Here is a 23812-nt window from a genome sequence, read left to right as displayed (position 1 = left end):
CTTGAAAAAAGAAAATAGGATAAAATGACTCAAACAAAATGAGGATGAGAAAATGAAAATGAAAATCAAGATTGTCTAAAAGTGATATAAAAGAATTATAACCAATTCAGCCATAGAGTACAAAAGAAATTGAACATCTAAAGTAAGTATGAAAGATTTAATTCTCTTGTTTAAATGAAATGAAAGACAACAACTTAGATGAAGACATCACAGAGAAAGAATCCAAGGAACCGATCCAGGGCACATGATTTGCAGGTAAAAAGGTCTGGTTCATGCTATGCAAGATATATGACAGAAGAAATGACGAAGGTAAAGTTCAGTGAAAATAAGACCATGAAAAATGATAGAAATTAATCTAAGGATGAAGTTTGATAAGATGTAGAGAACAAAAGTGCTGAGATTTCGAGGTGGATGAATCACTCGTGCCAATACTCAATTCATCTTAGCATCGGTTAGTGGTGGAAGTGGTGGGATATCATGGCTCATAGCGTGACCACCTCTTCCATCGTCAGCTAGCATAGCACCCATTGTTTGATGAGAGTAAACACTACTAGCCCTAACATTTGAAGGCATCAAACCAAAGATTGGATCAACAGAAACTCCATGACCGGGATGAGCTCTTGCAGGTTGAGTGACGACAAAATCAATCGGATTGGTTTGGGCAGGTGGATTGTAGATAATCAAATTAGTTGGGGTATCATCGTCGTGAACTCTTTCTTGCAAAGCGGCGTGGGCTTGGTGAGTGCGATGTTGAAAGAGCATGGTAGGAAGTATACTCGTGCGATGATGACCTGGCGTCAAAAGAAAATTGTCAGTGAGACAAATTGGGTGCAGTCGGACCGAAACATGAAGATTGATGGTGTCCTCACTTTTACTTTCTTCTGAGTGATTCTCAGGGTACCATTGCGTCATATTCACGTCCGAGGAAACAGATTGATGCGAGATGTCGCCACGTAGGACCTCGTTATGATAAAGATGGCTCTGCGAGTCGAATTGGCTGTCAACCATGCCTTTAGCCGCTGATTGATCCGAAATACCATGTTGGTATGAGTGGTTGATGTCTGACGAGGAGGCTGATTGTTTCAAATCAACTTGAAACTCATTGATAAATTCAGGACTGTCTCCATCTCCATACATCTTGCGCTCAGCTCTTGCTTTGAGTTTATGACGAATGAAAGGTATGACGAAGAGAAGGGCAAAGAATGCAAGTAGTGCAAAAGTTACAATGGCAGCGATCTGGGCGGTATCATTGGCTCGAGGAGTAGTCGATCCGTCTTGAGCATTGGTATGATCGTCTGAGCTTCCGATGTTGGAATTGGAATTCGGGTCCGGTAAAGGAGTTGAGAAGGATTGTGTCATCACAGACCCATGCTTTACAGAGTTCACGTTGTTGGTACCTCTGTTGCGGGTACCTGCCACTGCCACGGGTGTCGCCAACGGAATGAAGGTGGAAGTGGGCGTTGGAACCAACGAACTTGAGGTAACCGGGTTAGAGACAGCTGCTGGTGCTGGCGCCTTGGTTTGAACCGCAACGTTGCTCGACGAGGTAGCGGAAGCGGGAGGATCAACCACGTGATCAGCTTTCTGTGTCTGTTTTTGAGCCACCGGTGTAGCTTGAGTCTTGGGGACTTGAGAGGTTGCCGGGGGATCGGGGGCATCTGACGCAGGGGACTTGTTGGCTGCTGAGATGTCATTTTTGCTAGGGTTCGTCGGGGTGTTGGAACTTGTATCATCAGCTGAGTCAGACTTGGAAGCCGGCGTAGTGTCCGACGTGACTAGAGATGTAGTCGGATTGGTGGAAACCGCTTGCATCTGGGGCGGGGCACGCTTTGCGAACCAGTACATTTTGACGTGGTGACTGCTGTTGTGCATCATTTCTGCGACGGATTGATTGAGCGAGGAAGTTTCGTGGTAGTATATCTATATGTTCGAGGAAGAGAAACACGTGGTTTATCGATCAGTATAAGAAGATAAATTGCTATTGAAAGGGAACAACGCAACTTGTAGGGTATAATCGCGTCTGAGGAGCGATCGGAGCTGGAGATCAGAGATATGCGGAAGGGGTAGTGAAGAGTGTCTCAAAAATAGCTCTCAAAGTACCACAAGAGTGGATGCAAGAAGTAAACGAAAAAGAAATTTGACGAGAGTAGGGTTGAAGAAAGAAGAGAAGCAAGAGTCAAGATTTTTCAAAAGAAGAAATGATTTTGAAGGAGCTAAATTGAGGGAGGAATTGGGTGAGGAAGGAAATGATGTGATAACAGACAAGGGCTGTTGAGTCGAGCAGTCCTTAAGAGCACCAGGGCGGAAAGATGTGAGTTCCTCTGTGTGGCATATCGATATAGTCCGGCATATCAGCGTATCAGTAGGCATCAGTGTTTCGCAGTGAATTGAGAAATGGACTAAACTTCTACTTTTCAATTTTCCTACACCAATGCCCATATAACTGAAGCATTAACTTGGCATCACCTAGAAGGCGGGAAATAGCGGAATCTGTATTATTCGCCGAAATATTTTGGTACCTTACCAATTGACGATAGATAGTCTTCGGATTCAGGAACCGCCTAAATTTGGCGCTATTGGTTATGAACGAGCCTGATTCCATTTCAGCGTGTAGCTAGCTCTGAATCCAATCACAAACATCAGACACAGCATTCCCACCATCCTACGTCACAGTTCGCGTACTACATGATACTAAAATATCAACAAAAGCTGACGGGTCAGCTCGCTCGTATGTGATCCTCAAATCACTTGTTTGCTGGGTTACGATTTCAAAGGCTGAATCATCAAGCCATTGTATTCGATATCGAGACATTTGCTTTCAAAATATCAAGTCAATTACCTCAGCCAATTGCTGTGGTGAGATTGAGCCATTTCCATATTTCCTATGGGTTGAGAACGTCCACCACAAATTCGCTCTTGATGGAAGCTATTCATTATGTAGTGACTCCAAAGATGCCTTGGGTTTTGCGTGGGATCTTTTTTGGCAGTGGCTCTCATTGTCAGCTTCACTTCACGTTAGAAGTATCACCGACTTAGATCTTCAAACAGAAGTTTACAAGTGCTGGGCTTCATCTCGAAAGACAAGACATCTCAACGATCATGAAGTCATCAAAGTTGAACCATAACGCGTGAGTCTGATCATACTCAACACTGGTTATGTGTTCAATCTTGTGAGAAGGTGCTACAAATCAGCCGATCACGATTATCTCACATACTGACTCCCATTTGCAAAAATAACCACTTGACTAGGTAACTCTGAGTCTGACAGTGGAGGTTAACAAGTTAGAAAGCTTCGTAGTCAAAAACTTGTGTGAGGAGGTATTTCATTGGGATTTGATTCGTCTCAAGAATTGCTTTGCAAGTGTATACGCAGAGTCAGGCAACTGAACAAGCTACGTATTCTCAAAGGTAGGTCCCAACATATCAAGCGATAATTCCACGCCCAAATACCCATCTCAAAATGTCTTTCCAATCAAATTGAAACAGAAGTATTAAAAAAGAAGATGGTTGAAATGCTTGATTTCTCTCCCATGGGTGAAAACTTCACGGCACGAGGAATGAAGTGAGAATAGACATTTGCACTGTATTTTTGTTACTGTCCACCTTTAAAATAGTCACAATATGGTTTTACCTTCCATTCATCAATCCAATCAAAATGATTTCATACCAAAAATCAATTTCGAATAACTTTGCAAGCAGACCAAACCATGCCCATCAGAGACATCCCTTAAAAAGAGGATGATCAAACTCTTTGAGCTTCCAGAAGGCCGCAAGAAAAGGAATAGTTCAGCAGGCGGCTTGAATACTGGTCATTAGGCAATTCTGAGTATATCCTCCAGATTCTCAAGTAGTTTGCACATGGCTTTACTGCTGAGTTGAAGAAATAGTAGGCAAAAGTATCAGAGAGGTTCAGGATTGATCTGAAGGTGGCTACAACAACAAACATCATTGGGACAGCCTAAAATACAAGGAAGAAAGAAGGCTGATAATTTGGCAATAATCTTACTAAGACATCACACCAATACCTTGTGCTATTGGTGTGAATCCCACACCTTTGCCATTGCACCCAATCACATTCCTCTATGTGAATAAAAGCACCAAGTTTGAAGAACATGTTTTTATTCAGATTATATTTTATTACTTTTTACAAGTGAGACCATCAGAATGTTATCTGGTTTGGAATTGAAATCCTATCAAAGAAAGATTACATTCTGATTCCAGTTCCAAATAGCAACAACAAAGAAGTGAAAGATAAGACCACAGGATTTTAAAAAAAATTGAAGTACATTTGACTACTTCAATTCTATAGTAAACTTTAATACAAAGGATATTAAAGCTTTAGAATTAAGGAGCAGAAAAGTTCCACATGTTCACAATGGGACTCTCGAGCTTAGTCACTCTTGAGTCAAGCTTCCAGTTTCAGAAACAAATTCTTTCTAATTCTATCTTGCTCCAGATAAGTCTATGATGAGAAATTTAACTCGATCAATTTACTTCTTTTTATCTCATCAAGATCAAACAATGTCAGAATGACTTACTTTAATCGCTTCAGAGGAAGACAGCAGCGATAGCATATACCAGAACTGAGCTTGAGAATGCAGTAGTGAATACAGCCTGTGTGCCTTGAAGTTTTCCTGACACGGCAGAAGACTAGATCGATCATTCAAAAATCAGTTCAGATCCTCGACAACGACAACCCGACTTCCACTGTGAGTCTTAAAACTTACGGTCTTAGTGGGGGGCGACGTCTTGGGAGCCTCATGAACCGGTGGGGTGACCTTTGGTGGGGTGACCTTTGGTGGCACCGGTGTTGATGGGGTGGACTTTGGTGGGGTAGACTTTGGTGGGCTGTCTTTAATATATTGACGACATTGTTCTGGTATTTCACCTGGAGTAGCTCCTGGGGTCTAATTGAAGTAAAAATTCAAAGAAGTGTTTAGAATTGATATCAAATCTGAATCCAATGATGGAAAATTGCAATGATTCAATTTTGCGAACAGAATGTACCTTTACATCAGCACCGAGTGGACCACTTGCCGAGAGCGGATCTTTTTTCTTTGAGTCACTGCCTCCTAACCCAGCTGGTGCCTTTGTGTCCTCTTTCGTAAGCGGATCTTTTTTCTTTAATTCATTGTCTCCTAACCCAGCTGGTGCCTTTGTTTCGTCTTTCTTTCCATCTATTCCTGACTTATCGGTTCCCAAGTCTTTGGTCTCAGGAAGAGCTGCAAGTGTTTTTTCATTAGAAGACAAAGAGGTTGGAATACCAAGGATATCAGCCCCCGGTCCAGCTGGTGCGTCAGGATGAGGAGCAGGCAATGCTAAAGTGTACATAGAAAATGATAACAATGAGACGGTAGAGATGTGTAAGATCTGCATGTTGAACTGATTATGTTGTAGTAGGTCAAAAAGCAAGGATTTTCTGAGCGCTATGAACAATCAAAACAAATATCAACGTAGCCAACTCTTCAAGAGCGTAGGTGGATTCAAAAAGATTTGGAAGTGGTTGTGAGTAGATTAGCTGATGAGGGTGTTGATGGATCAATGAAAACTGCCTAAAACCGGTGGAATTTATAGCTTTCAAAGCTCAGCAAAAATCAATGCGAATCCCAATCGTCTCACTTTTGTCAGCTATAGTCGTCATGATATCCCAGTCATGCCTTCTTCCATCACCTTGAAAAAGCTGATCTACAGACCTTGATATCTATGGTATTCGATACCCTTGAGTCTTGGTATCCTCGGCTGTCTGCTTCCGAGTCCTGATACCATCCATTTCGTCATCATACGATCACTCGAGCCGGACAATTTTAGTTAGAAATGCTTCGTGATCGTGAAGGTCAGTCAATCACCTTTCTCCTGGATTGAATTACTGGAGTGATTGGTCGAGATGGTGATGTGATTCAGCGTGCTTAATGGAGGTGATCGAAGTTGGTTCTCTAACTCAAGATACCTTCCTATAAAGCCTGTTGTGAGCGTTTCACCCATGTCCTTTTGCGGCTCATCTACAAGAATCAACTTATCATTCAAGACATCCTCTTGGAGATCTATGCCGATCCTTGAAACCCAGTTTCTTCAAAAACGTCAAGGTATGTAATTGGAGATGACTTTGTGTTCAAGTTTGACCTTGGAGACGATAATGAAGTCGATGCGGTTCTGTCTGCTATCCTCCGTTCGAGCCTGGTGATACTGTGATACCCCTTCTGCATGGAAGAGACAAAATGATTGACGTCATTGAGCAGAAGCTCATTAACGGAAACCCTGCGAGTCAGAAGTCTTGATATCAGCTCATGCCGATAACGTTTTGCTTGTTCTAGGAGGCTGATCTTTTCAGCTATGACGTAGAGCGGACCCCAGCTATACCGTACATACAAAAAATCCAAAAGTCTTCGTCAGATTATTCGTCTGTGTAGGCACTTTCTGTTACCCCTTCAATCTTGATATTGAACCCACCCGCCCGCATTGTCCTTTATCATTCTTGCCCAATTGCCGAATCATATATATACATAACTGCTTTGATTCATATCTCCCTGCATCTCAACTCAATTGGGATTTATGTTACTTGATCCCTTCACCTTATAATTCCACTACTCAAGCACTGAAATTACGGTACTCAAAGCTACTCAATGTAGCTAGTTTTCGAAACATACTTTTTTGTCCGTCTTGGCGGGGGGTATCCTTCTAAGATTTTGCTACAATTCATTTTCCCCTTAAAAATGACATTTGGAGCCCATGTTTTGAAGACTATTCACACATGCATAGTTACTTTGAGGATCATAATTTTATCATACATTTTATCATGACATGTCTCTATCAAAATCCTATAGCATCTTTAAATTTCCAAAGAAGTAAGGTTTTGACTAAAAGAAAGTATACTACAACAAGATACATAAAAATTGAAAGACACAAAGCTTGAATTACTAGTGAATCATTCTTATCAAAATTTCTCTGATAGGTACAAAGAGAAAGAAATTTAGGAATAAGAAAGTTCTATGCGAAAGAAAAGTTGTTTATTGAAAAATCATCCAGATGTGTAAAACAATGTACAAAAACTTTGAAAGAGACAAAGATCTTTTGGTGAGATAGTTGCTTGAAAAGACATGAAACTGAACGTTGTATGTCATATTCTAATGGAGCCTCTTACCCTTCAAATCATTTATTCATGACCAGATCGCCCTGCGAATGAAATAAAATCCAAGTTGAAATGAGGTTATCGAGGTTTGAGCTTGCGTCTAGAGGCTCTTAACATACTACCGCTCCTGATCATCAAGGTATATCTTCATCTTCAATATTACTTTCTACTGGTTCGTAATCTGAAAGCATAGGATGATGATATCTGAAGTGGAATGGTTCATGTGAATCTTGAGAAGTGATCGAAGGATAATACATTCGATAACTAAACCAAGCCATCAACATCCCTAACAAACCGCCTATAACAACATCTTCCCACTAAAGAATGGGCTTATCTTCATTAGCTAGTTCACAATTAATCAAGGATAAAATAAGATGACAAGACGTACATGATGTCGGTAATCCATAGTTCGTGATATCGATATCCAAGATGCAAGAATCAAAGGAAGAAGTGAAAAGATGGGATTCACAACCCGTCTTTCTGGTTTTTCAAAAGTTTTCAATTTTGCAGAAGTATATAAAGATAAAAATCCAAGTCCAGCCCAAGCAGTACTAGAGTGACCACTTGGAAAAGAACGAAATCCATCTATAAGACGATATGATTTAGTATGAGTTGAACAAATCGAGCTGTTGGTCCATATCGTTCCCATGGGAAGAGGAAGTTGAGGTTTACATCGATCTAAGAGGTCAGGACGAGGTCGACCGATACAAATTTTCGTGACTTGGGTCACAACAGTTGTAAGACTTAGACCCAAAAGTAAACCTAGAAGACCATGATGAATATCACGTATAGAATGATGTTGAAGACGATTGAGAATAACCATCGAGATAGCTGGTAAAAAGACAGACAGAAGGGCCAGTTGTCCTACCGGCACTCGTTCGTGTTCGGTAAAAGTATGCGCAATGCTCGAATCATGAATATCAAACTTGAGTTGGAGTTTGATGATAAATCAATCTCAAAGTTGATCGTATGTTGAGTTTGAGATTAGATTGGTGCCAACCTGTCTACGAAAACCATCGATCTTATCACATATGAATGCAGCTGACCAAAGTAAAAAGGTTATGACCCAGTCTAAGAAGTCCACGAGGAAGGTAAACAGCAAATTACAATGTGTATCGGTAAGGTAAGACCGAACACTTTGGATCATTCGACGATTAACGCTAACCCAGTAGATATGAACGTAACACGGAATTATTTTCGACCCAGTTGAGCTCTTCATCAAATCCACTGGACTGTCATACAAAAACAAACCAAAATCTATCAGAATTTCAAACCAGTATGTAAAATGGAAAGCCCAAGAGAAGAGTAAAAAGACTCATGTACCTTTGAGGGGGAAAAGATTTCTACAAATTGAGAAAATTTGAGCTTATGATTTGAAGCAGAAGACATGGCGTATTGGAAGAAATGACCGATGGAACCTAAAACATATCGCCGAAAGAATTTGTAAGGCTTGAAAGTCATGATGATGCTCGAAAGTGAATACGGCAGCGAGAATGAGAGGGTTCGGTCCCTTTTGTTTTACTTGAACTACTGACCGTTACCCATGATAGGATGTTGAATTGATCGACGGCTTCGAGGTGATGACTTTGGTTTGCGATGGACGATTGGCTGTTTGCATTTGTCAAAGTATGGGCGAGCAATTTCAACCCAGTCGATAGGGTTCCCTTAAGCCCTTAAGTCACTCTTGCCCACGGCATTTGCTGAGCTTGTGTGAAATTAGGACTTTGAACCCCTTCAAAGCTGAATTGGTCTCCATTTTTGTCCAATGTCATGGGATCTGATCAGACCAACAAGATGTGCAAAGAGGAAAGGGAAGCTATGTACATCAAATTCTGACTTCAATCATAAGATTTCATCAAGCATGATAAATAGCTGTACCACTTTTTTTGAATTTTATTGTGCAAGCCTTGTATTCCACTCAGTTGCCGTGTGATTGGGCTAAAAATTGTTGTTGTGCATCAATAAGCTTTCTGGACTACTTCCATATCATGCCAACAGTCAAATCCTCCTTGCTGAAGTCAGTCTCAGCCAAGCGGAACCATTCAACCAACCCACCATTGGATGGTGTCAGATTTGGAAAGCAATGGACTGGATTCTTAATGTCTGCTGAGGTGAAGGCATCAACAAAATGCTGCCAGGCTCAATGCCACACTTCGAGGCTACATTGGATGGATACAAAATAACAAAGATGCTATTTTTGATGTTGTTGAGCGTTTTTTATTTCTTTTTGCTTTTTGGGGGACTTTCACAGCTGAGAGGCACGCCTCAGCGCCCCGGCTATAGGCGTGCCTTTTTGAGTTCGAAATCTGCGCCCGGGCCTGCCCCAAATCCAAACCCGCGCCCACCACGTGACTTCGAATCCTCTCGGAAAAATCGTCAGCTTAACATTTTCAGTTTTCATTACAATTAATCATTCACTGTATCTTCAAGCTTCGTAACTGAACAAAAGGAAAACAAGCAAAAAGATAAAAAAAAATACAAAGTGTGGTAAGAGATTATTTACCCACAAACAACAAAGAAGATTGAAACCAGAGATGCAATGCAACCGAAAACTAGGTAAAAATTAATCATCGACTTGCTAGGTTAATCAGTTCGACATCTAGCGTCTTTTCAAGAGTGACGTTAAATGGAAAAAGGTGCTCTAATCTCTTCTTGTATGACGATCCCGGCTATGCAAAGAATTATAGGAATAAGTAAACATCACATTTTATCTTACTTAGATTGGGACATACCTAAGATCATAAATAGGTAAAGTGAAGAAGCTAGTTTCAGCTGTCAACAGATTGGCCGCCGCAATATACCAAGCAATAAAGGCTGTTATTATACCTGCGTGTTCATAAAGATTCAAAACAAAGATGAGGATTATGTAAACGCTAAAGTGAAAAGTGTGCCTTCTTTTGACGTACCAAGTACACCTCCGGTGAAGGTGATTTGTGTTTTTTCGGGATAAAATTTACCAAGCTAAAAAAACAGATGCAAGATGGCAAAAATCAATACCAACAAAACAACGGAAGATGATTTTCAGCGATCACACTTACTGCTAGTACCAGAAACGTGACGTCAAGAATGAAGAACAGTGTGACAAGTGCTAGTGAAGATCGAAGGGCAGCTACGAGCATGATGAACTTCAACCGTTGAAAAAAATGAGTACGGTGTCAGGTGTTCAGCAAGAAAGGTCAGACTGACGGTAAAGATAAACTAAAAAAGAAAAGCGACAAGCGAAAACGTCAACAAATCAGTCGTCGTCAACTTCAGAGGGCAAAGGAGAGGGAAGAGAACAAACCCAAGTGAAAAGGTATAATCCCAAGGCATTATCTAGTTGAGCTGCACCATCTGCGCCAGCATAAGCAGCTAGGATTCCAGATTGTGGCCAGAAGATTAGGCCAAAACTATGTGAATTGATCATCAGTTACGAGAATTCAAACAGAACGTGTCAAGAATGTCGAACCTGATCCAGAAGCCACCTACGAAGCCGGCAATACGATTCAAGAGATAATCAGAGCTGTGCTTCCTTATATACCATATGAGACGACGAGAAACTCACCGTAAGAAGAGAAGGCAGTAGCCCCAAAAGTGTTACCTGTAGAGATAATTGCAGGAGGTGAGTCAATTGTGTGCTTATAGAAAAGTGGGATAAGGAGTGTAATTACCAGCAGCAAATTCCCACATGCCAGCCAACAACTGAACCAATCCACCTAAGAGAGAGGTAGAAAATAAATCAGTAAACACAAGAGGATAGATAGGAGACAGAGAGAGTAACGAACCATATCCCATTGCAAGACCAACTACCAAGTTGGGAGTGGTGATCCCTCTTGATTGCATATTGAAAAGTGATAAAAGAAAGGTAGTGGCCGCAAAACCTGATCAAAGCAAAGCACACATCAGAAAAATCCAAAAAAAAAGTGGTAGAAAGACCAACGAACCGGATAAACCCAAAGGCGCCGGATTGGCAAACTAAAGAAAAAAAAATTAGGGAACTTGTAAGAGAAAAAAGACATACAGAAGAAATAAATTTACCTTTCGATGATAATGAGGAAAGCCCGGTTGAGAGCTACCCATATCAGAACCCGATGAAGTCGCGGTTTGAGGCTCTTTGCACTCTCCGTGGCCAGCCATTGATGGTTTTTTGATTTGTAACAAGCCGAGTTGAGAGCTACTCATGCCAGGACCCGTGGAAGTCGCGGTTTGAGGCTCTTTGCAATCTTCGTGGCTAGCCATTGATGGCTTTTTCATTTGTATCGACAGTCTGGATTTTCAGAGGTGATGGGAAGTAAGGTAGAAGGGCAGATACGAAAGATCTGGATGAGTTCTTATAAATATGAATCAGATAGATGGTGCAGATCCGTAAAGGAAATTCGAATATAAGGTAACCAAGGGAAGATATCGTATCAATGATTGATTTCGATTTTCGAAATCGTTAGAATATATACTGTGGATAGCAGGGAACCGTTCCAATTGAACTTTTTAAAGGTAAGAAAGACTTTAAAAGAATCTTTGAAGCACTTTGATTTCAAAAATCACAAGCTCATCTCTTTAAATAGCAGCTGATCGAGGCTGATGAGAATGAGGAAGAAAGAAGATGGAAGCCTGTTACGCCGGAATGCGACATCGATCCAGAGCATGATCACTGCGTCACTATGAACGTACGTGTTCTGATAGAAACGTCACGGAAGATTTATGTTTGCCACAAATTGCCAAAAGTTAACCTCCTGCGCGCGACCGAAGTCGCACAGTTGGCCAGGGGTGTGAGTCTGGCTTTCCGAACAATTTGGTTTCACATGTTCCAACCAAATGATCCACGCCAATCTGCTCGAGTTTGGCGGACAAAAAGTACATACCAAGCTTTCTGAAATCGACCGTACCAAGCATCTGCCCGGTAGCGTATCTCGCTAAACTCAATCCCAGAACCGAGCATGATAACATCCCACTCGGGGGCACCCAAAAAAATTTCAATCCGCCGCGATCCATCCATTATTGAGAATCAGCAAGGTCGGAGTCCCTCACCTGTATGGGTACGGTACATACCCTTCCTTCAGCCTCGTATCGGAGGTGGCATAGATCATCCAGACCTCAGATCATCGAGACTCCGAGAGACCATCTGGGCTCAATTGGGAAGGGTGTCTGTATGTGAGAGAATGTCACACGTATGCGGTGTGTATCTAAATTTCATTTTGACGAGAACAGACTGGGAACTACATTCTTTAAGTAGCCAAGGAACGTTCCCAAACTTCCTCAGGTCCGACCATGTTCTGGACATGCCGACCATCTCCACCTGAGCTCTTATGACAGGGAATGAAGTTGATCATCAGCACCCAAAGAAAAGGTCCTAAAATGTCCCAAATAATCAAGCAGGAAGTTAGAATCAACAAAATACTTGAGTGAGTGATAAGATCATGTCTCTGTCATCAATTGTGCTGTCTTCAGGACAACAACATGACTCCTAGTCGGCAACGAATCTGATGTGCACGTACTAAGATAGAAAGCCCCGTTGAAATACTTTTCATGAGTCTTTTCATTCGGAAACCTGTTTCCCTTTGACCCACTGTGATCAAAATGACCTGCTGATAAGATATTACAACTGGAAGCCCTGATTGACATAATAAGATCCAATCATGAGAATGACAACTGGATAAATCGATTAACTGGATACAATGTTCAATGAATGCATTTTTGGTACTTGGATACAACATCAGATGTCGAGATCCGAATCATCATCATTCGTGTGACTCTGTCGAGCACTGAATCCGTTTCGAATATTTTTCGTCTGCCTAGACCCTCTTGCTGACTTTCGAGCACTTTCTGAATCATCACTCTCATCCTCATCTGGATTTTCATTGTTAGAAACCACTTGAGTAGAGGCGCAAGATCTTTGATCTTTTAAATCCTCATCCAGCATCCCAATCGACTTGAGTTCTGCTTCTAAATCTTCCAACCGGGTCTCCAATCCCTTGAATCGCGTCCCTTGAGTGTTGCCCGCACTACCAATTCCAACATATTGACGTGCGCACTGTCCCTGACGGTAGCATAAGAGTGTTGGTTGATTAGCGTCCGGATAATTGTCTATACAAGATCTACCAGCAATCGATAAACAATGAGTTGTCGGATATGAGGATGATAATCGCTCCAGTAGAGCCAAAAGGTGTTGAGATTGCGGTGAACTATCAAAGTCATGGAATCAGATCAAATCATTACTCGTCTAGAGGGTTTGAAGGCTGCGTGCAATCAAGCTCACTTATTCCACAAGCAAAGTACCACACCAGTTCCAGCTCGTCGGCCACCTTCTCGATTAGAGTCATAGTCAGGAAGATTCTTTTCGCTTGCTCGATTTACTTCTCGTACGTAATCCTCTCTTCCAATCGGTCTAACTCCTGGACCAAAACTTGCTTGTCGCCGCACAGCGTCTGCTCCACCAAGCTCTTCTAGTCGTGAATCTCTCCAAGCTTCAATCAGATCAGTGGGCAATTCATCCTCCAAATCTAAATCATCTAGCTCTAGTTTTACCACCGCATCAGATGTGGAAGCCTGGTCGAGAAGTGCGCCCAGCCTGTCCTTTGCATCATCATTGTTTGAACGGATCGGGCTATCAGGTGGAGATTCGACTTTAGGAAGAGGTGGAATTATTCCTCGAGCACTGTACGAAACCGAGAAAGAACATTAAGTTGTGTAGTCATCATGCCGGCTGAATGAAGTAGAAGCGAAGGGAGCACGTTAAACGTACCGCAGGGCGTCATTACTTTTATCCAATAGAACGTGTTCATGAGGATAATTCAACTTCAGTAGATGTCTTCTCGTTGACGATTCCAAGACCAGAGTTGCTCACAGTTCGGTGTCTTCTGAATAGCGGAGCGCTGGCATCTTGTTTTCGAAAGTGGCAAATAGATATGCAATCGATCCACCCGCTGTTGACCTTCAATTTTGTTTCACCCCGGCATTTAAACCCGCCCCGAGATACACCGTGTATAGTGCCGGGTCCTTACATACTGAGAGTTATGTAAGTACATACATTTGTAGAACTTCAACTATCCACTCCCGCCTCCATGGATGATGGGAGTTTGCATGAACCTCTCCTTGCCGCAGTGCAAGTGGATGAAGCTACTGAAATCTGTTTCCTGAAATACTCATGACTATACAACAATGTGTAATTGACTTGCTCCAGCATTTGAAACTTCCAAGATTTATCTAGAAAAATGGAAATATTTGCCCTGTCTCTTCAGTTTTTGACGCTTAATACTAGGAGGGCCATCTGGAAAAGACAAGTTCAGTTCTATGAGGATTGTACTGGTACCAAAGGTCAATTTCAACTCAATGTAGTCATCCACAATAAAAACAGGAGTTGCAATGGGTATCTTGTGCCAAAAATCACTTGTGTTAAGGCTCTAGTAGTAGAAGTTGAACAGGTGAAACTCACTACAGATGATCTTTTTGTGCTTTTTGCAGCTTTAGGGGAGGTCTTCCAGATCCAGCATGTTGAGATCTCAGGTCATATAAGACAGTAAGGATTTCTAAACTAAACTGGCTATGTATATATGCCACCTGTGTGCAAGAAGCCTAGAACTTAAAGTAAAACTCATATTTCATATACATGAGTATGAAGGCCTATCAATCAAAATGAACAATATTTAGAAAAAAATCATCTTGAAACATGTTGTTGAAAATTGGCAGGGATTAGGGAGGAAGTGTTTAGTGATACCACTAAAAGTATTATTCATCACTGGCTATTTGATCTGGATGCCCAAATGGGATTCAAAGTTCAGATGTCGTTTATATATGATGCCAAGTAGGGTTACTAAAGATGGTCACTTCCTGTGAGATTCATGAGTCAGATTTGTATAAGCTGGTACACTGATTGAATCAAAAGATAAAAAGAAATTTTTACATCTCACGATGTCCCCCCCAGAGCCCATTTTCTTACTGCGCGAAAAAATGGAAAGGGTGTTTGCTTTACCTTCTGCAAGGTTTGGCTTCGAATTCGAGCTCAAGAATTTAACTCATCAGCCATAGTATAATTATGTCCAGAAGATGATTGGTATTATTAATTTTGTAAAGCTTCGGGCGGTAGACCCACTTGCATAGACATGACAGATAAAGGGATCACTCAATACAAAGTTACAAGCGCATAGATTAAGTAGGGTGCGAGTACATGATAATGAGCGTGCTATGGCAGGCTGATTTGTACTGAAAAGACACAACACAAGTGAAGCTGTGGGCTTATACATTGTTGATCGGGTTGGCCTTTGATCGACCCCATTTTCTGTATTAAATAGAGGATTGAAGTGAGACTTTTATTCCTGATAGTGAGTGAGTGAAAGGAGGACTAACAGAGTGTTGCTTCGCTTAGGAGTAGGGGCAATGTCGATGATCACACTCTTTTCGGTATTCTGGAGATGACATTGCAATGAGTTTGATTTGGTTTGATTGTGGATAGAGTAGGATAAAAAAGCGACTTACGCAAGTCGAGACTACCGATGGGGTACTGGTTTGGGTGCTTGAGTTGAGTGTACTTTGCACACGATAGACTTGCTCGGCTCCAATGAGCGAAATGCCAAGGCATCGGTCGTAGGCTGTGGCGAGAATAGGCATCAGTGACGGGTTTTGCATTTTCGAAGTTCCAGCTAATCTACTTACTAACTGAAAAGCTGTCTGCTCGGGTTGAAGGTGATCCGTTAATCTGGTTGGTCGAGAGGGTGTTGGAATCAACGGCAGAGTTGGCGGGGGCAGCTTTTCGGAAGAACATCTTATTGGTTTGAATTAGTTTAGATTGATGGGGTATGAATAAACGGAGCAATTGATTGTATGTAAAAGTTTAGGCTGAGCAGTGAGCGAGTGGATGCGGAGGATGCGATTAAATGTTTGAAGTAGTAAAGAAGGATGTATGATGAGGTCCTTCAATTAGTTACAAGGGCTCTCTTTATAGGTTTTTCGAACGAGTGCATACACCGAGAGCGGTCGAGGTAGCGCCAGCCTCGTCCATATCACTTCACTTCGTTTTGCAATCCGAAGATGGCGGCTGGTTGGTACTATGATTTGCACAAAACTAGCCCAAGTACTTGTCGCATCCTGACAGGGATGATTCATGACTGAGGGCTGGTCGAACCTCAAGGCGTGGATAGCCGTAGGAGTTTTCGAGATAAAAAAACCTTGCTGATGTTTGTGCCACCTTTGCCCAAGAAGCCCAAATCGAAATCCAAAACCTATGGACAAGCTTCAAGGTGGCCGAAGGCTTGCTTACCAACGACACGACCGCGACGGCTCCTGAGTGCCACCCGACAGCGATGGGTGCAAATTGCAATCCAGACGTAAAAACTTTTCATCCTAACATTCCCAGAGCCTCAAGAGATCCTCAAGCCAAGGCGGCCGAAAATCCTTCGGCTCTTAGGCCACGGATGAAGCTACTCCCTTTTCGAAGGAGAAACGAAACCGCGAGGAGGGGAAGCCGACAACCAAAAAAAAATCGAAACCTCTATCGAACATCAAAAGAAGCAGATAACCCTCAAACTCACCAAAGACCTCACACCCACCTACCTCGTAGCATACCTCGTACCTTCAGTTAATCTACGGCGAGCACCTCCCTGCACATAGTAGATAAACCTAATGATTATGCCAGCTTGAACTCAGTCCCTTGTTTGAACTCTACATCTGGAGTTGGTAGACCAAGTACACACGGGTTTATATGTACATGCTTGGGCTTTCTTGGGAAAATAACAACTGCTATTTGGTGGCGAGATTTGAATCCTACAATACTTCTTATTCCAAGATTACTTCAGGTACGTTACATTTTGGGTATTTTGCCAATCTTCAGTCTTTTTTATTTCTTCAAGAATTCAAAAAATTAGCTATGATGATGTGTTATAAGGGAAATGGAGTCTGAAAGTTTTACTTGTAGATTCATAGCGGTTATTCATAAGAAGACTTCATGGGGAAAATGGGAACTGCACTCGCAATTTCTTCGTAGGCAGTTGGGTTTCGATCTCCCCAGCTGATGGCTAAGTTTGATAGTATGATTTGTTATCGTTCAGGGACTATGAAATTATGACTTCAAAAGCTTCATGTGATTACGTTATTCGCATGTTGACAATCCAAAGGCATGACAGATAAGGGTATCACTCAATACAAAGGTACACGCGCATAGATTAGGTAAGGTATGAGTAGACATGATAGATGAGCGTGCTATGACATGCTACCTGGTGACAAAGAGAAGCGAAAGACTGGTAAGGCTGCGGGTTTATACATTGCTGGGTGGGTTAGCCTTTGATCGACCCCATTTTCTGTATAAAACGAAAATAAAATCAGTCTGTTGTTTCTCATAGTGAGTGAAGGGAAGAAAAACTTACAGTGTGTTGCTTCTCTTAGGAGGAGAGGCAACGTCAATGACCACACTCTTTTCGGTATTCTGACGAAATGATGTATTGAGGTCTGGTCAGTTTCATTTTGGAGAGCATAAGATGGACGAGCAGCTTACGGTGGATGGGGCTACCGATGGAGTGGTGGATTTGATGCTTTTGTTGAGAGCGCCTTGAGCGCGAAAGACTTGTTCGGCCCCAATGAGCGAAATGCCAAGGCATCGATCGTAGGCTGAAGCGAGCATAGGCATTAGTCACGGGTTTCGCGTTCTCGAAGTTGCAGCTGAAGTACTTACTGACTGAGAAGCTGTCTTCTCGGGTGGAGGGCGATCCATTGATCTGGTTGGTGGAGACGGTGTTGGACTGAGCAGCAGGGTTGGCAGAAGCGGCTTTTCGGAAGAACATCTTGTTGGTTTGAAGTAATTTAATTTGATTGGGTATGAGCAGACGAGCGAGTGATGCTAGGTGAAAGTGTGTTTAAAGTGGCAGTGCAGGAGAGCAAGTGGGTTCGATGTTGTTTCTATGAAGTAGTGGTGTCAGTTTCTTTGATGAAATGTCTGCCAGTGTTCGCGGGAGGCTCCTTTTTATAGTTTTTGTGGCGAGGTACGCATATACCCAGACCAAATCGGAGAGGCTTTCAAAAATGGGTCAGCCTCCTTCATTTTACTAGCGCTCCACCTGGCAATCCGAAGATGATCACAAATAACAGCTACGACTCAAACAATTTTGGTCCAACCTGGCCTGGCCGTTGGAGCGGTAGTTACTCGCTGAACCCAGTCCAACACTTCTTTTGGCCGGGACACAACTCGATATCACTGTAGTTTCATTCAGGACCCAATCAAGAGGACAGAATGTGTAGAGTGATGGCCAGCAATCTAGGCTAGCCATCTACGGATCGACCTCACATAGACAGCTTCTGGTCATAAAGATAGGATTATGTACCGATCGCGGGCATATCTGGACTCGAGCTGAAGGATACTATGATGACCGGCGAAGGTAACATTCTCGAGTCCCAGTCCATTCGTGCCTCGACGGGACCTGTTAGTTCAGTTGGGCTTCTCTAGCGTGTTCGCCAATCATAACACCGATGAATCCATGACTAGCGATTTCTGGGTCGCATCCTCGATCGCAAGCCCACGAATTGTGCCCACAGAAGCGAAACTTGATCATTGAACGATCGTTCCTTCCCAATCACTGGAGATGTTTCAGACATCACAATCAAGAGAACATTCTTTTAAACAATTCGGACGACTTGATCATCATGTGGCTACACAAAACGAAATCGACACTTGCAACCTGAAGGCCGTTAGGCTCAGACTCCTGCCCAACATGGATTTTAAGGCAAGAGTGTCCACCATTCACAACATCTTGCGTTGAGTAGGAGCCTCAGCAATCTCTGCCATACAGGCGTTATCTGTGATCGCAGAAGTTTTGATAGCCATCTTTGTATGGAACATATATCTTGCTGAGGAAGCTCATGTTTCAATGTTTCAATTTGCGCAATCCGTATCGCCCCGAGATCAACCGTCCCCAGACCGCGGGAGATGGTGACGACTCGATAAGCTTTAGAAGACGTTTTGACTATGGACTCTCCTTCCAGCGAGTCTCACTGCGTCTCAATCATCACGACATGTCTCAGAGAATAGCGATCAAATCCTATTGTGTTTCAGCAAGAGTAAGATAAAATCCACAAGTCCTATTCTATCCGAAGACTTGATCAACTTAAAGCACTGAGATATACAGAGTATTTGAGAGCTTTGATGTGCGCGCTATACAATACATCAAAGGATTTATCTAGGCTTTCGGACGCGTCTCATAATTTCTGGATGAGGCAGACTTCATCTCCAGAATTTGACTACTTGTCCCGTTCAAAGCCTTATCGCTGACGGTTTGGAGATGTGTCCTATCCACTCTGCGCAATCCTGCGGTATTCAAAGCTCCAGTCGATAATCATCCGTACTACTGCACCTGACGGTAATTGGGTGGTGAATATAAGCCTATTAATCATACTAGTTGCACGATTCTTGAGGCCTCTCGGAAACTGCGATTCAACATTTCATCCAAAATCCACATCTCCCTTTAGACTTCGTCCCCACACAAAGTTTTGACTAGAAAAATGGCCATTCTGCTGGTAGCAATCACCTTGGCGCTACCAGCTGCCTCCCTCGCCGCCGGGATTGGTCCTTCGGCACCTCGACCCGACTTTCCCGACCAACGTCCTACATTCTTCGCCCTTAACACCCCTAAACCTCTCCTGACAAATGCTTCCCACACCAATCATACCATCAATTTTCCGCATACGAATCACACCACGAACAACACTCAAGTCACCAAATCTGATTTGGAGAATGAATGCCTTCATCAACCCCTCACTCCTTCATTATGGTCTAATCTCAGTATGAATGCTTATCTAGACAATTATCCCGGAGGCAAAAACTGGACTGTTGAAGTCAGTAACTTTCTACAATCCCTCCATATCACTCCTTTGAACGCAAATATTCCACATACTCATTGCATGCTTTGAAATTTTTCATTTTGCACCTTAGAAATATGCAACTCGGGTGGGTGCAACTGACTTTGTTTGTGGCATTGGAAAAGTATGCAGTCCAGGTCAGGTCAGGTCAACCTTTTGCAAAATTTGGATCCGCAAAGTGCTATTTGAACTCATACTCCATATGACTATCTACCTGAACATTCTTACTCTCAGATTTGCGAGTCTGTCAGGGGACGAGACTGGTATGCGCTAGTAGCAGTCGAGAATTGGAATAATTTTGTAAATAGTGTATACGAGGCAGCTGGTGATGCGTGAGTTTTATTCCTCCTTCAATGAGATTTGATAATAGAGATCCCCAGCTGATGTGACACCACGCGTTTCTTTATATGTTTGCATTCATCAAAGATTCAATGAGGTTTCAGGTCAGTAGGAAATCATCAACTCGGCTGAGCTCTCCAAGAACATGAGGCTGACAAATCTCCAAATAAATTTTATTGACAGCTGTACTTCCTACAATGGTATTGAATGCCTCTCTTCTTCGCTATAAACTTTCGATTTTATAGTCTGATCATAGATGGATTTCTCTTGTAACAGCTGATAGACATGGAAAAAGATCCTACTCGTACACCTCGGCACATAGTGAGTGAAGAATCCAATTAAAAGAGGACACGAGCCATGATGATCTGACATACTCTTACTTCCAGTCTGCATGGGTGGGGTTAGTGAGCAATTGGATCAGTTCTTTCCCTTCATCGCTGTTTCGCTCCTTTGGTCCTATAGAAGATTCCATCTGGCTTTCATGGGGTACCCTCTCCTGGTTGGGTATTGTCATGTCGCTCTATCAAATCTCAGCCTTCAGTTGGGTTAACACTCTGCTCATCGTGGGCAATGGCGAGAACCGATTTGGAAGAGTATGTGATTCTTCCCGAGGATTGCAACCCACCAGCGTCTATTCTGATGCTCCCAGATGTTCTAACTCTAGTCCTCTGACGTGACGTGGATGCTTGGAGAAGCCCAGCACGCGGTTCAAGAGACTATCTCTAATATAACTCAAAAAGTCATCACATCAGGAATCAGTACCCCGGAAGGACTCTCGAGTATCAACCGAGATGGATTGTTCTTGACTGGTTTACCTGTTATCGATCAAAATGCCGTCCAGAAAGAGTTCGAGAGAAGTCTCAAGCTTAAGACGTTGATCAAGCTTTGGAGGATCCAAGTACGTTTTTCTGAAGATTATCATCTGGTCATGATTTCAGGCTGCCATGTTTACGAACTCGTAATCCCTTCTATAGAATGCCTTTATCGTCCGCGGTAGTGTAAGCAAACCATAAAATTCTTTGGTAAACAAAACAACCAATTTTATATCTTGTGATTCTTTTTTCGTTTTTCCATCACATAGGAGCCTTGCACATACAGCGGACCAAATGGAGCGATGAATGATCCAGATATAATCTCTTACTGTGGCGAAGACGGAGTGTGGGTGCAGTTCAATGACATATCATACAAAACCAAACGATGTTGACAAAAAGACTGGGTGATAGGATGATGAACATTGCCAGAGCTGAACTGCAAGGAGATGGTTTTGATCCTACAATTTACCATGCTGATCTAGTGGAATACAAGTACGGCTTCACGGCTGAATTTCTTACCACAAGCTCATGGGAGTGTCAGACAACTCATCATACGTTTGAGTACGACCCATACACAAATCAGTTAGCTACTCTTTATGTTCATCTCTTCTACCTTGCTTCAATCTTTGACTTTTGTACTTTGCTTTTAGAACTGAAAGCTCTTATATCAACCCTCGTCGACCAGATGATTGTTTGGTCAATCTACCTGTGTGCGATTGCACAAACCCCGGTAAGTCCACAATTTAGTCAAAGCAAGGGCTGTCAAATTCTTTGATGCTTCGGGTTTTACAGTACACTTATCATTTATTTATTCTTAAACACAGACGTTGTTGCAGCTCGCAAGAAAGGTCAATCACTAACCAAGGCGTGTCGTAATATTGCTGGGCTACCAATCTAGTTAATTTCCCTCATTATTTATTATGTACTCTCCAAATTCTACATCAGTCTACAATTCTCAAACCCTGATTCCCTTCAAGAGGCTGGAATCAAGAGGGATATACCCAAATCACATGATGTACTTGGCATACCCATGTACAGCCTAGATCATATCAATAGATAGAAAACTTGGTGCAAAAGCTATTGTCTCATTCTCATTGTATCTTCTATTCTACACATAAATGCACATTTACAATCTTTACTTTATACACTTTACACTTGCTGCAATCCTAGAAAGTCCTTCATTATCCAAGAGCTCTTCCCACTTCTCTAAAATACGAAGCTTTACTTGGCGATCTCATTGCGCAATTCACTCAACCATGTTTCACTTAATAAAATCTTTTCAAAAGAGAAAGGTCTTGCAACTCGGAACTCAGAGCTCGAGAAGTTGCGTTCCGTTGAGCTAAAAATGCTGAAATGTAAGCGCTCAATCAGCAGATGAATGTCGGCATGAATCGCAGTACATAGTACAACAGAATTGGAGTAAGTCACTCTCAGGATTACTTGATATATGGTTGTGATCAATTATCAACCTGATTAATTACATAGAGATACAAACTTCTAGGAGTAATTCTTTAGAGTGGTGATAACTGCATCGTCTATTCATCAACATTGCTATATATAGACGATACGATTATGATCATGAGCAGACCACTCTATGAAGCAAAGATCTACTAGGTAATCTTGAACACTCACAGAGATAGACCACAAGCAAGATGCATGAGTCGAGCATCCACAGCATATCCTTTTTGCGACTTAAAGTCAAGAAGAGTTTGTTTCAAGTTTTTCAAATCCACCAACTTGACAACAATATGCTCACCTAGATTATCATTCTTGGTGTTTCAGTAAGCTCTTCTCAAAATCAACAGGAACTTGAACTGACCTTCATCAGGTTGCGGTTCGGGGATGTTGTCGGATTCCAGCTTCACTCTTACTGTCACAAGAGCCATCGTCTCGTTTGTCATTCCTGGATTACACTACACAATCATATAAATGGTGGTCAGTACGACTTGAAGTGTTATCGTCACGAATGATCGGGAGAAAATTTCTGTAGAAAAGAATGGGAATGAGACAAATGATGTGCTCACGGCCATCAAAGTGTTAACATCCTCTACGGTGGCCATCCCGCCGTCTTTCCCTTTTCCATAACCCGTTTCCTCATATAACCTAAAATGGGAAATATGAAGTTATCGGTGTTCAGATTAAGAACACTGAACTGCTATGATGCGTTGAGTAAAACAAAGCACTTACTCTCGTAAAGCAGTTGCTTCTACAGCTTCTTTTCCATCGACCAATCCAGCCGGTAACTCAACCACCACTTTACCCAAAGGAGGACGGTATTGCAAAACCAGGATGACTTGCAAAGGCCGATTGGGGCGGGAGACGAGAGTGAAAACCGCAACAGCTAGGAGGACATCGTGTATCTCAATTGGGTGTGCGAGGAGCCATGATATGCAATCTGGCAGAATGCTCACCGTCGATCTGATCAGGCGACGAGTGAGATTTCTTGCGCTCGGTACTGATTACCCGTCCATGTAATAAATAAATGCAATCAGGCAGGAATGCCTAGGCAAATGTAAGTTGAAATCGACGAAATGCCAATGAACGCTAAATAAGTTGATTAAGCAATCACCATTCCCACTTTCTCTCTTTGCCCTCCTCATCGACCCAATTGATGGTCTTCAAACCTAACCATTTCGATTGAGAAGTTTCGAGGTCCTCGGTGTTGAGGATACGAGCAGTTCCAAGTTCGAATTTTTTACTAGCTTTACTCGAGGACATCATT

General features: G+C 42.4%; 9 protein-coding genes across 9 annotated transcripts; 1 reads left to right on the top strand and 8 right to left on the bottom strand.

The window, feature by feature from the left end:
- Positions 1-432: 432 nt before the first annotated feature.
- Positions 433-1845, bottom strand: MELLADRAFT_61174 (uncharacterized protein; the record flags this gene model as incomplete). Its single annotated transcript, XM_007407138.1, has 1 exon — positions 433-1845. One exon carries the CDS (start codon positions 1843-1845, stop codon positions 433-435), a length of 1413 nt encoding a protein of 470 aa, XP_007407200.1.
- A 2560-nt stretch (positions 1846-4405) lies between these two features.
- Positions 4406-5376, bottom strand: MELLADRAFT_61173 (uncharacterized protein; the record flags this gene model as incomplete). Its single annotated transcript, XM_007407137.1, has 4 exons — positions 4406-4462; positions 4539-4634; positions 4728-4907; positions 5008-5376. 4 exons carry the CDS (start codon positions 5374-5376, stop codon positions 4406-4408), a joined length of 702 nt encoding a protein of 233 aa, XP_007407199.1.
- Positions 5377-7260: 1884 nt separating this feature from the next.
- On the bottom strand, positions 7261-8273 carry MELLADRAFT_34423 (uncharacterized protein; the record flags this gene model as incomplete). Its single annotated transcript, XM_007407136.1, has 3 exons — positions 7261-7443; positions 7515-8051; positions 8127-8273. 3 exons carry the CDS (start codon positions 8271-8273, stop codon positions 7261-7263), a joined length of 867 nt encoding a protein of 288 aa, XP_007407198.1.
- A 1494-nt stretch (positions 8274-9767) lies between these two features.
- Positions 9768-11344, bottom strand: MELLADRAFT_104189 (uncharacterized protein; the record flags this gene model as incomplete). The annotated part of the gene is made up of 12 exons (XM_007407135.1): positions 9768-9795; positions 9859-9952; positions 10033-10087; positions 10165-10251; positions 10313-10324; positions 10410-10515; positions 10575-10590; positions 10671-10706; positions 10777-10821; positions 10891-10986; positions 11050-11080; positions 11144-11344. 12 exons carry the CDS (start codon positions 11342-11344, stop codon positions 9768-9770), a joined length of 807 nt encoding a protein of 268 aa, XP_007407197.1.
- A 1266-nt stretch (positions 11345-12610) lies between these two features.
- Positions 12611-13981, bottom strand: MELLADRAFT_77140 (uncharacterized protein; the record flags this gene model as incomplete). Its single annotated transcript, XM_007407134.1, has 4 exons — positions 12611-13284; positions 13359-13757; positions 13845-13859; positions 13947-13981. 4 exons carry the CDS (start codon positions 13979-13981, stop codon positions 12816-12818), a joined length of 918 nt encoding a protein of 305 aa, XP_007407196.1.
- A 1353-nt stretch (positions 13982-15334) lies between these two features.
- MELLADRAFT_61170 (uncharacterized protein) lies at positions 15335-15860 on the bottom strand (the record flags this gene model as incomplete). The annotated part of the gene is made up of 4 exons (XM_007407133.1): positions 15335-15377; positions 15446-15504; positions 15575-15687; positions 15752-15860. 4 exons carry the CDS (start codon positions 15858-15860, stop codon positions 15335-15337), a joined length of 324 nt encoding a protein of 107 aa, XP_007407195.1.
- A 1488-nt stretch (positions 15861-17348) lies between these two features.
- Positions 17349-17871, bottom strand: MELLADRAFT_61169 (uncharacterized protein; the record flags this gene model as incomplete). Its single annotated transcript, XM_007407132.1, has 4 exons — positions 17349-17391; positions 17458-17516; positions 17586-17698; positions 17763-17871. 4 exons carry the CDS (start codon positions 17869-17871, stop codon positions 17349-17351), a joined length of 324 nt encoding a protein of 107 aa, XP_007407194.1.
- A 1711-nt stretch (positions 17872-19582) lies between these two features.
- Positions 19583-21988, top strand: MELLADRAFT_95950 (uncharacterized protein; the record flags this gene model as incomplete). The annotated part of the gene is made up of 14 exons (XM_007407209.1): positions 19583-19915; positions 20013-20081; positions 20174-20271; positions 20366-20382; positions 20462-20478; positions 20524-20599; positions 20665-20682; positions 20741-20871; positions 20943-21176; positions 21253-21276; positions 21360-21436; positions 21490-21672; positions 21741-21820; positions 21915-21988. The coding sequence occupies 14 exons, from the start codon at positions 19583-19585 to the stop codon at positions 21986-21988; spliced, it is 1431 nt and encodes a 476-aa protein (XP_007407271.1).
- A 637-nt stretch (positions 21989-22625) lies between these two features.
- Positions 22626-23811, bottom strand: MELLADRAFT_95949 (uncharacterized protein; the record flags this gene model as incomplete). The annotated part of the gene is made up of 7 exons (XM_007407131.1): positions 22626-22641; positions 22723-22771; positions 22910-23003; positions 23115-23193; positions 23278-23431; positions 23502-23545; positions 23660-23811. The coding sequence occupies 7 exons, from the start codon at positions 23809-23811 to the stop codon at positions 22626-22628; spliced, it is 588 nt and encodes a 195-aa protein (XP_007407193.1).
- Between the last annotated feature and the right edge of the window lies 1 nt (position 23812).

The sequence above is a fragment of the Melampsora larici-populina genome (assembly GCF_000204055.1).
Source record: "Melampsora larici-populina 98AG31 unplaced genomic scaffold MELLAscaffold_8, whole genome shotgun sequence".
Classification (NCBI taxonomy): Eukaryota; Fungi; Basidiomycota; class Pucciniomycetes; order Pucciniales; family Melampsoraceae; genus Melampsora; species Melampsora laricis-populina.
The sequence above is the reverse complement of the archived record's forward strand: the minus strand, read 5'-3'. Positions and strand labels throughout refer to the sequence as shown.